Genomic DNA, 14,218 nt, shown 5'->3' with positions numbered 1-14,218 from the left:
TAGGCCTGAACAGAGCTGCTTTCTGTCGCCTATGCCTCTGCCCCTTGTTAGAGAGGAGCATCCTGAACTTGGCTGGGAGCTGGCACTGGGGGACAGCGACCTGTCTTAAACTCCCTGCCTTTTGGTTTGATGACTCAGGAAGGAACAGGGCCACACCCCAAGAGCTCGGGCACTAGTGCCAATCTGCGGTGGCCTCAAATGTTTCTTTTTCCAAATTTCAGTCATTCCAGTAATAGCTTCATAACTTTTCTTACCCTAAATTCATCTTGCCTATAATCTTTCTGCATATTTAAAAAAAAACTTGATCCATTCTTTTTACTTAAATAAATTTAGCATCATTGTAAAAAAACAAATCACATTCCTGAGGATTACAGGTTTGATTCATTCAAGACTTTTCCCCCTCTAAACTTAGTGTGTCAGTAAGCACGCAGATGGCAGGTGTGGGTTGGTGTGCCATCGATAAAGCTGACTGTGGAGCGCAGTGAAGAGGTCTGTCCCCGAGGAGACCTCCAGGTCCTTATCTTCTCAGACCCCCGAGGTGGCACAGCCTGGTCCTTCTGAGCCAGCCCTAGCTGCAGAAACACAGAAAGCCTGTCAGTGTCAGAAGAGTTGCCGGGCTTCGTTCCTCACCCTTCCCAGCCACCACGAGCACGAGACCCTTTCCCAGCTGTGGCCGTGGTTTACCTTAGCGTCAGGACAGAAGTCCCACTTAGGTGCTGCCAATCTTCATCTCCTGCTTTATGTGCGCTAAGCATCCCCAACCTGAGGTTCACAGTCAGGGGCTTGGGCAGATGACAGTGTCCAGCTGGAGTCCATCGCATTTGCAGTGTGTGTGGGGGATCCTGAAGTGGTCCCCAGGATTCCAGCCCTGGGGGTACGTCCACCTGAATTATCCTGATCCCTTGAGTGCGGCAGAACTATGCACATGACCTTGGATTCATCCACAGGGAGTCTAACCTGGAGGTCCCTGAGCCCAGGGGAAGTTGCTGCTCTGCGGATGCTTTGCTTGCAGCCTGGGAGACCCTTAGCAGAGCCCAGATCTACGTGAACTGGGCCTGTGCTCTCGACGTGCAGCAGGCACATGGAGGGGCCGTACATCAGTGTCAGTTCACTGAGAAACCCGTTCCACTGCAGAAGAGGATGGAGCTATTGCTTTTCTTATGCAGCTGCTTCACCATTACAGAAACCACCCAAACTGGAAAAGCACTGGACGCATGGAAACTGCCAAGCATCCTGGCTAGCGACCCAGTGGAGTTTCCCCTTGTGATCACTGGTCTGATGGGAGGCTATGCTCAGGGCTACTGCCTGGCATCAGGAGGGAGGACCTGACAGAAATCACCGAAGATCCAAAATCAAAGTATAGTTGTTCTTGAATGTGTGTGGCTTTCACATGAGGGTAAAGCCCAGCCATCCTGCCTGGAGGGCTGGCTATGCACCTAGTTACTTGATACTTGTTTTCTAGTTAGTGTAGCAATGCCAGGTTTCCTTAAGAAATTTTAAAAATTACAGAAGTTAAATGTTTAAAATCAGCATTGAGGGTTAAAAATGGTCCAAATTCTTGGATACTCATTTCACCAAAAGATGGGCTTTGTGTCCCCTCCCTGCGATTGTAAGCGGCCTGTGTCTGTTTCCGTTGAGAGTATAATCAAAGTGACATGATGCGACCTCTGGTGAAAGGCCATGAAAGACTTGTGGCTGCTGCCTGGTGGGCCTGGGACCCTGGTGCTTGAGCTTTCATCTAAGGTCCCTGCTGGAATGGTGTGTAGGCCCCAGCTGCCAGCCTGGTTCAACTCCTAGCCACCAGCCAGGGTCACCGCTAGCCGTGTGAGGCACGACTTGGACCTCTGCCCAGCCAGGCCTTCAGATGGACTCAGTCCCAGCCAGCTCTGACCACAGTGGCATAAAGGACCCCAAGCAAGATGCCCTACTATGCCTTTCTCTCTTCCTGACCACAGCAAAATGAAATGGTTGCCGTAAGCTGTTACATTTTGGGTAATTTGTTATACAGCGAGAGCACCGGGAACAATTGGTGACATGTTCGAGGCCTTCAACAGTCCTAAGTCTAGGACTGTCTGGGACCAACCCTGGGTGAGGTGAGTTTCAGTGAGGAACTGTGGCTTCCCCATCCTCCTCTGCGCGCCTGCCTCACTCACCTCACTCACGGCACAATTTTGCTGAGCACCTGTTGCATACCGTGCCTCGTGGGCCAGTTAGGTGTCTCTGTGGAGCGGAGGGGGCGGCCCACAGCCTAGCTAGAGGGGGGAGGGACACAGGTGAAGCTGACCAATCGCAGCTACACTGCAGGTGCAACAAACCAGAGCCCCAGGAGGCCATGCTGGGTACTTATTCATTTATTCACAAGCACTCCTGTGTCAGGCTCTCCTGTCCAGTTCCTGCCCTGGTGGCGCTGCTTTCCAGTGCTGAGCTGATGGAGTGCAACAGGGGAGGGAGTCTCAGGGGCACGGTAGTCAGCAAAGGTAGGCTGTCAGTGGAGCATTTATGGATCTTATAATTATTTAACAACTAACATCTTAAAAGTATGCACTTAATACACACCAGGCACATGCTAAACATTCTACTGTTTAAATCTCAAAGCGAGGGGATGGTGGGACTGAGATCTCTTGAGGCTCAGGAGGTGAAGGAAGCTGCTGGAAGGGGACAGAGAGAGAGGGCTCAGACCCTGGCCTTTCTGAGTCCAGACCCCAACCCTTGCCCATCACCCTGACCTGCTTTGCTGGGGATCAGCACAACCAAGCCCAAGAGAAGACACTCCAGGTGGAGCAAAAGTTGAGCAAGGTGGAACTCTGCTTCCAGAGCATGGGGGAAGATGAGGAGGAGGATCAGGGTGGAGCATCACGCAGACGGCTGGATGGGGTGGTGACATTAGTGAAGATGCCCAGGCCTCCCTGTCACTCTTTAGTGATGCTTCCCTTTCTTTGTAGGCCTCATGTTCACAGCATAATTGCACCTGTACACACACACACTCACACACACGCACACACACACACAGATGGCCCTCAGCTTACAGTGGGATTATGTCCTGATAAATTCATCGTCGGTCAAAAACACCTTCACAACCTCCAACCTACCAAACATCCAGCCTAGCCTCCATGGTCTCCTGGCTGCATGGGAGCCACGCTTGCTGTCGCCTCCCAGCGTTATGGGAGAGAATCAGACTGCACATCCCTAGCCCAGCAAAAGATCCAAGTGCAAAATCTGAGGTAAGGTTTCTATTGAACACATGCCACTTTCACGCCATCAAAAAATAAAACAACCCTAAGTCAAAACTTTGTAAGTTGAGAACTGTCTGTGTTATGTATATATATATATATATATATATATTTTTATATAATTATATGCATATATAACATATAATAGAATTGTGTTCTAACACAGCACACGTCCTTAGTGAAATCTGGCCCCTCCAAAGCCCTTCTGCCTTGCAGCATGTGGGAAAGCCAGGGCCGACTTCTACTTCTCATCTCAGGTGTTGCTTTGTCCCTGGTGACTCCTGGGACAGTCGGGGATCAGAGACACAGCCTTCGTAGCAGCTGGGGACATGAGGCCCGGGAGGGGAAGGCTCACGCGCAGCTCAGGGGTGGGAGGCCAGACCCGGAAGTTGGGCGCAGTGACACCCCAAGCCTGTGTGGGAGGAGAAGCTGATCAGGTGAGGCCATGAGGGGAAACTTGAAAGGAAAGGGCTGCTCCTAGCACAGACACGCGAGGCACCCAGGCCAGGGGGCAGGCCGTGTGGAGGACGTGCGGGGCCCTATCCCCTGGCACGTGTCCTAGGGAGGAAAATGGCCTCTGGGAGGGTGCTCGGTACCAGGTCAGAGTGCAGCTTTGAACTTTATTCGGTAGGCAGCAGGAGCCATGGGGGTTTTCAAGTGAGAACATGTTGATAAGTGAGTGCGTCAACCTAGAAGGGTCACCTTTACAAAGCTTACTGTCCCTGTGCTTCCTGGGAGCTCAGCTTCCCTACCAGGAGCCCAGGAGACTGAGGCCAGGTTGGAGATGACAAATACCTGGCCCAGGTGTGGTCACCTCCAAGTCTGCCACCATAACAGGCAGCACTAGGCGATCCTTGCACCTTCTCCTATTCAGTCGGGTTCCAGCTTGGCAGAGCCCCAGCCAAGCTCTGCTAATCACACAGAATCAGCCTGGAGGGTGGTCTCGACCAGGTGAGGACGGCACTGCCAATCGCAGTGGAGCAACAGCACTTTTTCCCTTACAGATGCACTTTCACCTCATCTTGGCCTCTGCTCAACTCACCACTCAAGGCATCCATCGTCAACCGCAATCTTCAAGGAGGGAAACTGAGGCACCGGGCAAGTGAGGGGCTTCCCAAAGGCTTCTCAACTCAGCAAAAGCTGTTTCCAGGGCCGGGGATTTGGCTCAGTGGCATCGCGCCTGCCTTGCAAGTGCGAGGTCCTGAGTTCGATCCCTGGTACCACACACACACACACACACACAGCTGGTCCCAGGCTTACACACCAGCACCAAGGCCTGACTCCACTGCTCTCCTAAGTCCCACATGCCCCAGCCTAGTCCCAGCCCCTCTTTGCCAATGTCCCAGCAGTACTGGGGGCTCTCTCCTGTCCCTGGCCACAGCCCTGGTGGTCTCAAGACACAGCACAAGAAGCTTCTGGAATTACTGGCAAGACAGACGCCTGGTTAGTTAGAAAAACATGTGGCTTACTCTTCCCCCTCCTGTCCCTCCAGCCGCCACCACCTTCTAATTCAATTTCCCTTGAAAAACAATGGTTTCAATGAAGGGGGAAACAAGATTTTCCGAAACTTCGTAAAGTTTTGCAAAATAATTACCCCCCAAACTGGTAGGCTCCCTCCCCCTTCCTCCTCAGACGAACGTCTCTGGGACTTTTTCACAGACAGGCTTTCCACCCAGCTAGACACAGCCCTGTCCCCTGACCCCAGAGCCCCTCCGCACGAGCACCTTCCCTCCTGGTGGTGCCTGCCTGTTCCATGAAGGACTGGCCAGGAGAGGAGGATGAGAGGGTCCGGCTGTCTCCCAGGCCAGGCTGAGATAGTTCAAGCCCTAGTGTGAGTCCCCTGAGCTGGCTCTGAGCTCACCCCCATGGTGAGAGCCACCTCACACAGACGGAGCTGAGAACCCGGGGGCAGGTGGACCCCAGACCCCAGATTTTCCATTCCAGCTGCTCTCCAGGCAGCTCCAGGTTGGAGGCCTCCTGGGAATGTGGCCTCTTGGTTCTTACTGTGCGGTCCACATCCTTCTTACTTCTAGGTTCGCCAGGGGCCCAGGGGCTGTGGTTGGCTCTGCTGGCCCCCGGGGGACTGGCAGAGTCTCCTCCCCTCACTCACATAGGCTGGCAGACAGCGGGCACCGAGTCACCCCCAATGACTGCCTCCACTCCAGGGATGCCCCGCGACTCCCTGGATGTCACCCCTTTAATGCTCCCCCCAAGACCATCCTGCTGCTGCTCCCCAGAGGCTCCTCTAGCTGCTCTCTTCTCAGGTCCCTACCAGGTCCCCCACTTGGCTTTCTTTCCCCATAACCCTGGTCCCCCCACTGTCCACCAGCCCCTGCTCCAAACCCCATTCCTCTTCTGTGGCCAGAAGATGGACTAATTCATACAGAGGTGTGACTGGCTGCCCACCCGGGGTCTCCCAGAGAAGATATGCCGGGTAGTCCCACTCCCACCAGAACCTCGTGCTACCACTGGCCCGGTTGGGTTAAGAAAAGTTGCCCCAAACTTGGACACAGCAGAGAAGACAATAAGCTTTCCCACTATCAAGCTGGAGCCTGGACAGGCCCACTAGTAAGGAGTACTTGCTATGGTTTGAAGATTCATGTCCCCAAAGATAAGTCGAAGTCTGATCACTAATGTGTTGGTATTAGGAAAACAGGCCCCTGGGAGGCGGTTAGGTCATGAGAGTTAGCTCTTGATCCCCTTGAGTGGGATTAGTGCCCTTATAAAAGAGGCCCAGAAGCTAGGCGTGGTGGCACGCACCTGTAGTCCTAGTACTCTAGGAGGCAGAGGCAGGAGGATTGCAAGTTTGAGCCCAGCCTGGGCAGCTTAGAGATTTAGTGAGACCCTGTCTCGAAATACAAAACAAAAAAATGGCACGGGATGAGCTCAGTGTGAAGGCCCTGGGTACAGTCCCTCATCAGGCTCGGAGTCCTCAGACTGCTTGACCTCAGACTCCCAACCCATAAAAATATGAGACATTAATTTTTGCTGTTTCTGAGTTACCCAGTTTGTGGAGTTTCAAAGTAGCCCAGATTGACAATGTTTCACGATTCAGAGGTGTGCACCTTTGACTTAGTACGTGCTATTAATGGGATAAATTTTAGAAGTACAGATGTCCAGTGGAAATTATTGATTTTTGACCTATTAGGATATTACATTAAAAAAGATTTTTTTTTTTGTACCAGGGATTGAACTCTGGACCTTGCTCTTGTAAAGCAGGTGACAGAACCACCGAACTAAATCCCTGGCCCACCTGTTAGGATATTAATCAGTTTGGCATCACACTGAGCCATTTTATTCCAACATTTTTTTCTTTGGACGTCTCTAAGTCTGTTTCTGTAGCTCTTTTGAATCAGCTTTATCATTTTCATGAGCTAAAAAAAATCAAAATTCGACCTGTGTTTAATTTATATTTTGGTGAGAGTTAAGCTTTTACTTGATTTTTTTAAAATTATACTGTGATGGCTTACCTATCTCCAGGAATGGAGGGCTCACTACCTATCAAGGAACTCGGGAATCGTAGGGCAGCTCCCATACAGTTTAGAGGTTCTTTATTCGTATAGCTGTGCCTTTAGCCCTGGTCTGTGCTTAAAGAGAGCACCAGGAAGGGAGCCAGAAAAAGCAGGTATTTAATAATAAAAAGGACCGCCATCTACATTTTACTTTTCCCAGGAAGAATGGGTTCAGAGGGGAGGAACTGTTAACGGACATAGCTCTGAGCCTGTGGCTGTGCAGTTAGATGAGCTCCCACTCTGAGCCCCTACCGAATCCTGTCCTCCACGCTCCGGAGTCACCTCACTGGCCACAGCTCCAGAGCCTGGCCCTGGCTCCCCCGCAGTCCTCCTGGCTTAGCATGGAGGTCAGAGAACGGCCATGACCTGTTTGAGGCCCAGCTCCGGACCCTGCTCATCCTTGGCTTCTCACACTCCAGCAGCGCTCTGGCTCCCTTGGGAGCAGCATAACCCTAGTTCACGGGCCTCTGCTCTGACTGTCGGGACGCTGGACTGCACCTAGCATTTCCTGCAGCACTCCCCCCCGGAGCACTCCCCACTGGAGCACTCCCCGCCAGCACTCCCCGACCCCGCACTCCCCTCCGGAGCACTACCCCCTGGAGCACTCCCCTCCTGACGCAGTCCGCTCTTGAAGTACCCTTCTTCCTGGAGCACTCCCCTCCCATCCTCTCCAGTGTGACCCAACAGGGCTCTCACCCCCTACAATCCTCAGGTGATTGCAGAAGGGTTGATAGCTTTGGCCTCCCCTGTGGGCCACAGGTCAGAGGGCAGAGTCCACTTCTGTCCACCCTGCATCTCGTCTACAGGACTCAGCCCAGCACGGTGAGGCACGAATACCCTGAGCCCGCAGGGCCCACAGCCTGGCCCTGAGGAACACGGGTGGGGTTTTGCTGAGCAGCTGGAGGCCGGTGTGGCGAGTGGAGTGCAAGGCCCACCCGGAGAGACGGGGCCCCAGAAGCCCTCCCCACCCCAGCCTCAGGTCGAGGGCACAGTCTGAGTGACTCTGTTGCCTGAGCTGCCACTCGGGCTGTGTGTGAGGCCATCGAATGCTCGCTGTGCTCTCTGAGTTGGACGTCCTGCTGCAGAAGAGGCCTCTTGACACCCACTCAACCCCTACTCAGTCAGAGGGCTGCCTTGGCTAAAAATCTGCATCCCAGTCGAGGCAGGCAATGGAGCACCCTGCTGAAGTGCAGTAGCCATGAAGCGGATACCCCTGTGCCCACCGATCATCCCGACGTGATTGCGATGGCTGCAGCCAGCAGCGCTCTCGGGGGGCTGACTCGGCCAGGCTGTGCTCCGGCAGCCCCAGGGGGTAGGTACTCAATTTTCATTCCCATTTAATGGCTGAGGAAACTAGAACACAGAGAGGTTGAGTATGTTGCATAAGGTCACACAGCCTGTCTTAGTCACCTTTCCCATCACGGAGACACAATACCGGACACCCACAGCTTAAAAGAGGAGAGGTTTATTTTGGCTCATGTTTTAGTCCGCTGTGGGCCGGCTCCAAGTCAGGACAGCATGGCAGAGGGGAGCGACTCATGGCATGGCTGCAGGGAAGCAGAGAGAGAGGAGGGAGGAGCAGGGGAGGCAGGTGCACCAGTCCAGGTCACATACCCTGGCCCTCCTTGACAGACAGGGCCCAGCTCTAGCAGGGAGCCAGCTGTGGGCCCAGCCCAGTCACCACCAGTCTGCCCCTGCCGTGCGAGGTTTCAGGGGAAAATCACACCCCAGCAAGTGGCAGGGCTGGGACTTGAACCCAGATGGGATCCTCCGCAGGCTCTCGGTGTCACCCCCAGTGCCACGGCCATCTGTGGTCCACGGGACGCAGCAGGCAGTGGGGAGGGCAGGGGAGCCCTAGGGCCGAGGACCTCCTCCCAGTGTGGAATTGCAGCATGGACGGCCGTGGGGCTCGCAGGCGTGGCTGGGCAGCCGCTCCTCTCTCCACACAGCCCCTACCGCGTGGGGAGCTGGCTGCCTGCGGCCCCCACCACACTGGCTCGTGGGACCCCAGGAGGACACAGCAGCGGGGGCCGGGCAGGTGGGGAAGCTTCTGTGCCAGGAGAGCCCGGTCAAGCTCACCACAGCCCCTCTGAGCCCGGGGACATGGTCAGCAGGGGCCACTGTCTGAAGCTGCCGCCCCTGCTTCCACAGCTGCGTGCCTCGTCCCTCCTCTGCAGGTGGGGCAACTTTACACACCAGGTCATTCAGTCCTTGCAGGGAAGGCGCGGCTGGAGACACTGAGGCACAGAGCAGCAAAGTGATGTGTCCAGGCATACACTGCAGGGACCTAACTAAGGGCACGTTTTGAAAGATCCCCAGTGCACCTAAAGTTGAGAATTATTGAAGGAGCCAAGTCTCGTAGGTCATTGATGACAGCTCACAGATGGCAAGCAACAGGTTCAAGGTCACACAGCAAGCCAGCAGCACTAGACCAGGATCTCTCTACCCCTCTGACACTTTTCAAGGTTGATGGTGAATGAATTAATGGCACTGAGTTCAGCAATATACTGCCCACCGGTACCCCTGGGCCCCAGTCACCCCAAGCCACACTGCCCCGTCCCCAGATTGATTTCCTTGCCAGACTGGCTCTGCATTCCATGGCAGAGGGAAACTCCACCAGGGGAAACAGTGGCAGGTGTGCGGTTGCTTTGCTGGTGTCTGCGGTTTTTCTTCCTCTTCCTCTCGTGAGCTGGCCTGCAGGGTGGAGAGCAGTGCTCCTTGTGGACCAAGGAGGGGCTGAACTTGTGCAAAGATGCAGGGGTGAGGAGGAGCGGGCAGAGGCTGTCACGTCCTGGAACCCAGCCTGGGCCAGGTGGGTGACGGCCCAGAAAGAGTACAGGCAGCAGAGGAGAGGAGAGGCATGAGGGATGCTCCCTCCCGTCTGGGTGAGCGTGTGCCTCTGCAGCAGCGTAGGGACTGCTGTTCTTGAATGTTCCTGCCAAGCCCCCAGCCTGTCTTTTCCTCTGTACAGCAGAAAAGCATGACTTTTTTGATGCCCGGTACCAAAGAAACAAAAAACATAAAACAAACAAACAAGAACAAGAGTATGACTTCTGGGGTCCTTGTGGCCAGTTCTTTGTGGTTGTTTTTCCTCTGTCCTGTGCTGCCGGCTCTGCTGAAATGAGGCCTGCGATGCTCCCCGGAGTTGGTGATGAGGGGCTGATCCTAAGCCCTCTTTCCCCCTGCAAAGCCGCTCCTCTTGCCCTCCAGATGATTCCTCTTCCTCTGCTTGGGGAGACCGAGCCCAGGGCACAGGTGGAGCCCCCTTGGGGACAGACACCTGCTCTGGGCTCTGAGGAGGTGTCAGGAGAGGGCAGGCCTGACACCCAGGCCTTCTCCCCAGCGGCGGTGGGGTTGTCCCGGGGAGTGAGGGGGGGGCGGTACCATGCAGACATGGGGAGCAGTGGTGGGTGTAAAGGGAGACGCCTAGGGCTGAGAAGCCCTGGGGGGGTTGTCCCGGGGAGTGAGGGGGGGCGGTACCATGCAGACATGGGGAGCAGTGGTGGGTGTAAAGGGAGACGCCTAGGGCTGAGAAGCCCCCTCTGCCTGCACAGGCCCTGGAGCCCAGCACCCACCTGTGTCGCCGAGTGTCAGGTTAACAGCACTGGGCCGTGTACGGTCATTCACAGTCGAGGCGCTGCCCTTCCTCTCCTCAGTGTCAGTCCTGGCCCCAGAGCAAGGCCTGGTTCCCAACACACAGTGCCAGCCGCACCCTGGGGCCCTGACCTTGATCTCGGACAGACCCACAACCACAGCCAGAGCCGTAACCCAAGCAGCCATGTCAGAGAGGACGAGTGGCCAGCTGGACCGGGCAGGGGGCGCCCCTGCGGGCAAAGGTCACCCACATGCCAAGAGCACAACGACACAAAGCCCTTGCTGGCCCTCAAGGGACGTGGCTGTAGCCTTGGGGGACTGGGACACACCCCACCCTTGGCCTGAAGTCCCTCTGCTACCTTCCTAGCTGGGGGCGGTTTCCAGATTGTTCCAGTTCTTGCTGCTCAGGTCTCATTATCCCCTTGGAGGCTCTCCTGGCCTGAGCCTCTCAGCACAGGGGTTGGGCCCAGCCCAGGGGCGGGGTGTATGTAGGGGACAGGAACCTGGTGTTGAGGCACAACTGCCACATCCTAGCCTGGGACTCTGGCGAATCCCAGCCTCTCAGAGCCTCTGTCAGCTTTTCTGTGAGATGGGACTGTTGCGTGGTGTGTGAGATGTTCTGGGCAAGGAGCCCAGTGTGAGTCCAGGTCAGGAAGTCAGGGCTGAGCACGCTGGTCTTCACCGAGCTTCCTGATCCGGGGATGATTTCACCATTCTTCTCTTTCTCGGTGGGGAGACTGAGGCCGAGGTCCTGGCCAACAGACAGGAAACAGCAGAGCTTCACGCCCTTCTCCTCAATCCCTTCTGGGCTCCTTAGATGCCAGCAAGGTGCTCCAGGCCTCAGTTTCCCCACTTGTAAGAGGAGGGAGCGGTACCAGTGGGCTATCCACACGGCCCCCACAAGAAGCCTCCTGCCACCAGAGAGGCTAGGAGCTGCTGGCTAGGAAGTCACAGCAGGATGCAGGCCCAGAGAGGCCTCGGGAATGTGGTTTTGGAAGTTTGGGGCTGCTTTTGCGACAGGGCCCCTTCTCCGTCCTTTTATTTTCATGACACTTCAACAACTGTTTCTTCCCTTAATCCAAACCATTGTTTTTCCAGGATGAAATTTAAATCAAAGCCACATGGTCTCCCAAACAGAGGCCCTCACCAAGTGGGAGCACGACCCGGGGAAGAGTTGCCGGCTGTGGATGGGTGCTGATCCCCTCCGTGGGGCCGTGGCCAGGCTGCCTGACAGCAGGCTGGAGGGGCTTCCCAGACCCTCCAGGATAGGCATGGAGGTTTCGCAGCCTAACTGTGGCTCTGGCTGGAGCAGGGCTGAGCTGATGGTCCATATCAGGTGGGCAGGAGACTCTTTCCTGAGCCCTGGGTCTCCTCCTGTAAGCCATGGGGAGATGGGAGGTGCCCAGACCCAGAGGCCCCTCTGTGATGGGTACAAGGTCAGCACAGCAAAGCATAGCTGCTTAGGTGGCTTGAAATATGAAGCAGTGTGGCTGGTGGAAAAGGACCTGGCTTTGGAGTTGCTTGTGTCTGATCCTTACTTATTTGCTGTTAACCTCAAGGGAGTCCTCAACTTTTCTGAGCTTCAGTTTCCTCGTTGGTAGAATGGGGCTCTTTCCAGAACCCCTGTCTTGGGGCTTGGAGAGAATAATGCGCACAGCCAGTGCGAGGCAGGTGGGGTGTGCACAAAAGCTGCTTGCGGTGCCTGTGCAGGTGCAAGGAGGCTGCTGCACCTTGGAAGGGGGTGGTGGAGCACAGTGGGGGAAGGAAGGGCCAGCTGGGCCCAGCACATGGCTGGGAAGAGCAGGCTGCTTGCTTTAGGAGGCGACAGCAGAGGAGGGCCTGGATGTAACCAGAGGCTATGTCCAGGGCCCTCTCCAGGCCTGGCCTCTGTTTTTGTAATCTACCTCTTCAGCGATCAGGTGGTGCCCTAACTTGGAGAGCCAGGGGTCAGCTCCCATGGCCTCCAGACACAAGGTAAGTGCCCAGGGCTCCAGGCTCTTGTCCACTAAGGCCAGGCCGCTGTGGGTATGCACAATCACGCCCACAGGTGCACAAGTACAAGCACACAGAGACATCATGCAAATACACAGATGTCAGACGTGTGCACAAGCACAGGTCCACCCGCCCTGCATGGGGACGCGTTTCCACAACAGGCCAGACCCAGATGCTGGATATGCAGGTGCACACACACACGCACTCACACTCACACACGCACACGCATGCGTGTGGATGCCCACTGAGCGAGGGCTGCAAAAGCCTCTACTGCACATGTAGTCGGAGCTCCCCAGAGCAACAGTCCAGTCCCCACCCCAGCTCACAGTCTGGCAGGGACAGCAGGATCCTGGCTGAAATCCTGATGACTCCTCACACACTCGCAGAGAAGCCCTACACTCACCCCCTGGAGTCGGGGCGTCTCTATACAGATGGAGGAATGAGTTCAGAGGGGTGGCACCCCCTGCCTGAAATCCCAGAGCCAAGAGCCAAGGCACCTTCAGTGCCAGCTGTCTTCCCAGCTGGCAGGACTGGAGGGGCGGCTGTGGTGTGGAGACCACTGGCGGCCCTCACTCGTGCAATCTGCTCCTGGCTTCTCTGTCCACCAGATCCACAGGAGAGCCTCATATGATGCCCCTTTCCAGACGGCAGTCATCACCTGAAGCCCTAGACTGTACTTTTTCACATTCTGGAGGCGTGGACGAGACAGCACACAGACAACCCCAGGCTTTGTGCCCTAGGCCCACAGAGAGTCTCAGCTGGACCCCCATTGGCTTGCTGTGTAACACTAGGCAAGTCCCTGCCCTCTCTGGGCCTTGGCTTGGATGTTCTCTAAGGGCTGACACTTGGTGAGCCACAGATGGTCCCCAAGAGCTGACCTAGGCCCGGGAGGTGACCTGACTCCCAGATTGTGGTGTCTCTGGAACTCCCTCTGTTTGCGCTCTGAACCCTGCACCCAGGCCCCACGGCTGAGCTGAGCTGCCTGGACATGGAGGGCATTTGCCCACACCCACGGGAAGGACTTCCCAGCCTGTGGGCGTGCAGCAGGTGCGCAGCTTCCATTTCTTAGAATCCCTCCAAGGCCGGGGCTGAGATCATTTACGGGAAAGGGAGACGGGGGGCTCTCTTCACACCCAGCTCTGCTGGGGGGGCAGCAAGTGCGTCAGCAGCCCCAGCACCCAGCCTGCCTCCGGAAACATCGCCCAGCATGCAGTCACGAACCCAGCAGAGCAGGGGGGCAGCCGGAGTGCTGAGGGAGGTCAGGTGACCCTCGAGGAAGCTGGGCTGAGGCCCGAGGCTGCACTAGGGTGCACAATGAGGTCAACTTCCCCCTTCCCGGGCCTGCACCCCCACTCCCAGCTGCCCGGCTGGTTGTCTCTCCAGCTGACTATCAGCCATCTGCTGTCCCTAGGCCCACCCGGGACTCTGGGTCTCTGAAGGCTCCCCTGAGACTGAGTTCCATCAATACCAGCTTCAAAGGGGCTCCTGTGCAAGGGTCCTGGGGCAGATGGAGACCCCTGCGGGCTAGTGAGGACAGCCTGAGCCCTGCCCCTTTCTCCCTCACCTCCCTCCTCCACTTTTGCTGCAGCTATTTAAAGCCCGTGGTGGCCGTGGGAAACTTCTTCAGATGTGTGGTTTCGGCTCCTCCAGCAGGGACCCTGTCTGCCTGTTCTCGAGTCTGGTGACTCATTCAGAGTGAGAAAAGCCTTTTTGTTGTTTGATGCTCGCTCGAGGCTCTGTGGCCTGAGAATGCAGCCTGGCGGGGCCCTCCTGGAAAGACTCAGGAGTGCCCGGAGCCACCATCTGACCCAGGAAGCTCAGGATCCACAGTGTCCCAGGGGCTTAAATGTTCTGCCCTGGCTAGGGTCACCTGCCCAGAGGGTGCCCATC

At 56.0% G+C, this 14,218-nt stretch overlaps 1 protein-coding gene across 2 annotated transcripts; it reads right to left on the bottom strand.

The window, feature by feature from the left end:
• Positions 1-8,052: 8,052 nt before the first annotated feature.
• On the bottom strand, positions 8,053-13,891 carry LOC109118360. Of its 2 annotated transcripts, XM_019208938.1 has the most exons (3): positions 10,696-13,891; positions 10,318-10,406; positions 8,053-10,034 (listed from the first exon to the last, which is right to left on the bottom strand). In XM_019208938.1, the coding sequence occupies exons 1-3, from the start codon at positions 10,749-10,751 to the stop codon at positions 9,277-9,279; spliced, it is 903 nt and encodes a 300-aa protein (XP_019064483.1). In that variant the 5' UTR covers positions 10,752-13,891; the 3' UTR covers positions 8,053-9,276. The 2 variants fall into 2 exon arrangements, with proteins under 2 accessions (XP_019064483.1, XP_019064482.1); XM_019208937.1 differs by lacking the exon at positions 10,696-13,891 and having other exon boundaries at positions 10,318-10,686.
• Positions 13,892-14,218: the final 327 nt, after the last annotated feature.

The sequence above is a fragment of the Fukomys damarensis genome, unplaced genomic scaffold (genome assembly GCF_012274545.1).
Source record: "Fukomys damarensis isolate Sample0158 unplaced genomic scaffold, DMR_v1.0_HiC HiC_scaffold_23, whole genome shotgun sequence".
NCBI classification, from domain to species: domain Eukaryota; kingdom Metazoa; phylum Chordata; class Mammalia; order Rodentia; family Bathyergidae; genus Fukomys; species Fukomys damarensis.
The sequence above is the reverse complement of the archived record's forward strand: the minus strand, read 5'-3'. Positions and strand labels throughout refer to the sequence as shown.